At 33.7% G+C, this 4,379-nt stretch overlaps 1 protein-coding gene across 1 annotated transcript; it reads right to left on the bottom strand.

Moving 5' to 3' along the window:
• Window positions 1–1,149: 1,149 nt before the first annotated feature.
• LOC143565797 (epoxide hydrolase 1-like) lies at window positions 1,150–3,372 on the bottom strand. The gene is made up of 4 exons (XM_077052661.1): window positions 3,000–3,372; window positions 1,852–2,019; window positions 1,505–1,737; window positions 1,150–1,420 (listed from the first exon to the last, which is right to left on the bottom strand). The coding sequence occupies exons 1-4, from the start codon at window positions 3,309–3,311 to the stop codon at window positions 1,150–1,152; spliced, it is 984 nt and encodes a 327-aa protein (XP_076908776.1). The 5' UTR covers window positions 3,312–3,372.
• Between the last annotated feature and the right edge of the window lie 1,007 nt (window positions 3,373–4,379).

Below are 4,379 nucleotides of genomic sequence, written 5' to 3'. Positions count from 1 at the left end.
TATTTAATTAAATAAAAAAATACAATAATTTTAATGTAATTAATAGATGAGTTAATAATGCTTTAAGGTTCGCTCCCAAATCCCAATAGTCTTTACCGAACCAAAGTTGAAAACTTGAAAAGGACAATAAAAGTGTAATTATTAGCTGTACTGTTTTTAGTCAATAGTTATCATGAAACATTATAAATGCATTACTACAAAAATATATATGTTGTATAAACTATAATTTAAGTTACGAAAATCTGTCGTACATGACAGTATGAACACGTGAGGATGGCCAACTGGACACGTGACATAAGGTGTTTATCTAGTGCGGGTTCAAGTCTTATATAGTAACGTTATATGGATGTGTTTTCGATGTTAAAAAAAATGAACATGCCACGAAAATGATTACGTCATAGCTTGTCATAGCTTGTCAATTTAATAAATGAATCGTGTTCGGGTTGATCCACCAATCCAATTAGCGTGTTTTCAACTTGATTACCACCCACCAAGGCAAATAGATAAATTAGCAAAATGAGTTGTGTTTGGGTTATACGCTTTCAAGTGTGTTGACTTAGGTTGATGTTTTTATACAAATAATCAATTTATCTACCAACTTAACACGATTGGCACTAACACATTAACATACTCCTATGTCTAACCGTGGAAATTGTTGATATTTGTTATGAAACAACATTAGATGCAGTTTGTTTGTTTTTAAAAGTATAATGTGCATACAGATTTTTTTTTTTCGCAAGGCTAAGGGGGTGTTTGGAATTGCTTATTGTTATTAACTTATTAAAAAGTAATTAATGTGTTTGGGATTGCTTATATTATGAGAGGAAAGGTTCCATAAGTTACACTTTTGTAACTTATTAACTTAATGAAAAATTATAAGGAGGTAAAATAAGGAATCCCAAATACCTTATATAAAATAAAACCCAAGGAACTCTTGCAAGACGCAAGGGAACCCAAAGAAATAAGAACAGCAACAAACACAGTGACCTACCATATAGATATCTTTGTGTTTTCGGTACACGCATTCACTTTCTTCTTCTTTTCAATATGGGATCGAGTTATCCCTTTATATTACACATTCAAACACGCATTTTTATTTTACTAACGCTTATCTAAGAATTCTATGTAATTAAGGATATGAATTAACAATTAGCATGCCAACCCATGCTTGTAATTGTCATTGAGGAAAGTGAGGATGAGTTGATTAACTCGGTCAGGGAATTGCTCGTGAACGAAATGGCATCCATTCGACACATATACGGTTTCTAGATTCGGTACATACTTCTTCACCTCCCCACCCCTTATATACTCATCTACTCCTGGAACTTTCATCATATAATCTTCTTCACCAATGATCACCATTGTTGGAGCTTTCACTATAGGAACTTGTTCCGTGGATCCAAGGTTCAATCTAGTTGATCTGCATAGATCAAAAGTAAGACAATATAAAATGTTTGACCAAAGTCAATCTAATTTGGAAAATTTTAAGATTTCAATGAATTACCTATATACTTGGAGGGCAGTTTGAAATCCAGACTTCTCATATAAAGCAGCATAGGTTGCAAGATCCTCCTCGGTAAACCAAGAGGGTAGAGGAGTCGACGGTTTGACCAAATCCATTATCTCTTCGTTTTCGTCTGCTATCGGCAATTCACTTCCAGAAAACAAGATGTAGATGTTTCTCACCACGGTTTTAACATCGAAACGACCAAAATCAGCTTCAGCTCTTCCAGGTTCCTGATGAAAATTGTAATAACAATTTCATGAGTATTTGCTAGATGGTAACAATTTATAGTATACTTTTAATGATGCTTTTAAACAATAAACATAATATGTAAGCCAACTGTGTGCCTGCCATCTTAGAACATAGAAGCCCTTAGGGAGGGCAAAATGAGGCTTGTAGGCAGCTGGTGGCATAAATGCCATGCCAATTGTTACAATTCCTTCAATTTTCTCTTGGTGAAGTAGGACGAATGAGTAGGCAACCCACGCTCCAAAATCTTTAGCAATCACAAAAACCTAGCAATGTTCAAACAAATTTAATCAATGTTAAATAAGCTCAAGCCAAACTTTTGAAAAATAAACATAAAAGGTAGACAGAACCGAACCGAACCTTCAGTGAGAAAGTTTGATTATATTTGTTTTTTAATGATAGAATGAATATGAATAAATATGTCGTTAATCCAATTAAACGAACAAACATGAAGACATCTCCCATTGATGAACGTTCATTTGTACTCATTCATTTACATTCAGTTGTTCACTTATTTACGTTTGCTTATTGTTCATTTGTGTTCGTTCGTACGTTAGATATACCTTTAAATTCGTTTATTAGTTATTACTGGTACTAACTGGACCACCGATCATGCACAAACCCATAAATCCAATTAACTTTTAGAACCAAGCCTTCGGTAGTTGACTAGCGAACAAGAGCACGCTAGTTTTTCTTTGTTTATGCTCGTTCACTTACGACTGTTTGTGTTAATTTGGACAAACAAATGTATTATTTTTTTTAACGCAGGAAAAATTATTCGTTCGATTCATGCCCATTAACTCCAGTAGGCGTCACATCACTCACCTAAAGGAAATGGCTTAACCTCACTTAACCGTGCTCGATTTAATTTAAAAACAATTCTCAAATTATTATGTATGAGTGTAGAAGATTTTAAAGTTCGTTAACATTTTAACCCATATTGCTTTTAACGTCCTTTAACCCATGAAGGGAGTGGTTTCTCACTCGTTAACCTTTACCAAATCATCTTTAACACCATAATTGTTAAAGTATACTCCAAGGCCTTAAAATTAAACTAATGAACACGAACAAGTATTCATTGCATGATTTCGTTTTGAGTCAATTAATTAACAGATTTAACATACAAAAAGCATTTGATCTTGTTAGTCAAATCATTAATCATCCCTCACAATCACAAACCATTAATCAAATTTGACATAACAACTTCAGGCTTTCTAATGAGACTGATCAACTCGAAAACACATACCTTAGGAATGTTTAGATGCTCAAGAATAGAAACAATATCGTCGACAAAGTCATCGTACAAAGCTTTCTTGGGTTCTGCTGGAGGATCGGACAGTCCGTAACCTCTGTAATCTGGGGCAATGGCTCTGAAGCCAGCGTTTGCGACCGCGATCATCTGGTGGCGCCAAGTGTACCATATCTCCGGGAATCCGTGAAGGAAAATAACGGGTGGAGACGACTCGGAGCCGAGCTCAGCGACGTGAAGCTTTAGCCCGTTGACTTGTAAGAATCTGTGGGAGATTTTATCCATTTGTTTGTAGGTGTACGTAGTCATCTTTGTTTTTGTAACTGGTCTATTATAAATGTTCAAAATAATAAAATTAAATATTGTCAAACAGAGAAAAAATGAATTATTTTATTAATATAGATAAGGGAAAGTTAAATAAATTATGGTAAAGAACCAGAGTCCGATGGAAAATTTTAATCTGAAATATCTACACTTTTGTAATAATTAATAAGTATGGTATTTATATCAAATGATACCAACTCTAGTAACTATTAAGTCATCAATAACAAATTGGTCTCACGATGTTCTTATGACTTTTCTTATAAAAGGTTGTCGTGGGTTCAAATCTCGCCTGGAACATTTTGTTGAGCGAATTTCCATTTGTGGATGTCCTCGTGGATGGGTAGGCCGTAGGCCTGGTCATCACGTTCTGTTTTTCAAGCAGGTCGTTGTTGTTAAAAAAATGTATTAATTATTAAATCAAATATATTATATATTATATAAGTTTAGAAAAATATAATAATTGGTACGTTAAATAGTTAAGAACCTAAAATAATCGCAATAGACAACATAACAAAACGAATGCTATTGCAGGCTGCTGTGCTGCAGCCCCTCGATTTGCCAATGCAGCCCAACCAAATTGGGTCCAACATAACTAAGTGTATAAGTTGAGCCCAATTACAAAGATTTAATCAAATCCACCTTCACATTTTTTCTTTTTATTATTATTTTCACTTGATTTGATTTCATAAATAAAATGCAAGCACAAGACTTCAACTTTCTTTTTCTCAATTTAAGGTTTAATTCATCGATTTAATGCATCTCATGTTCAACTTAATTGCACCTTTTAACTCTTTTTCACCTTAATTTTTTAATCATCTCAATGCCTATCTTATCTTACAATATTAATAAAAAGCTTAAGTGTGAAGCTTACATTTCATCTAATTTCTGATCTCTTATCTCATTCATTCTAGCTATTTATGGGTCATGGGTCAAAACCATTTTATCAAATGGGTTATAACATAGTATGGATTAAGGGAATGTTTGGGTGAGCTTTTAAAAACGCTTTTTTGCTTATTTGCTTTTTGAAAAGCAAAAGCAACTTTTGAAAAGCTT

Source organism: Bidens hawaiensis, unplaced genomic scaffold, assembly GCF_021521415.1.
Source record: "Bidens hawaiensis isolate Kalapana, Puna unplaced genomic scaffold, B.hawaiensis_p1.1 tig00022524_1, whole genome shotgun sequence".
Taxonomy (NCBI): domain Eukaryota; kingdom Viridiplantae; phylum Streptophyta; class Magnoliopsida; order Asterales; family Asteraceae; genus Bidens; species Bidens hawaiensis.
Note: the sequence above shows the minus strand (reverse complement) of the source record. Positions and strands in the feature narration are given on the sequence as shown.

Coding starts and splice junctions, on each gene's coding strand:
- LOC143565797 (XM_077052661.1), bottom strand. CDS start 3,311: ATGACTACGTACACCTACAAACAAATGGATAAAATCTCCCACAGATTC. Junction 2,020..2,999: donor AGCATCTAAACATTCCTAAG/GTATGTGTTTTC, acceptor GAACATTGCTAG/GTTTTTGTGATTGCTAAAGA. Junction 1,738..1,851: donor TCTATGTTCTAAGATGGCAG/GCACACAGTTGG, acceptor AATTTTCATCAG/GAACCTGGAAGAGCTGAAGC.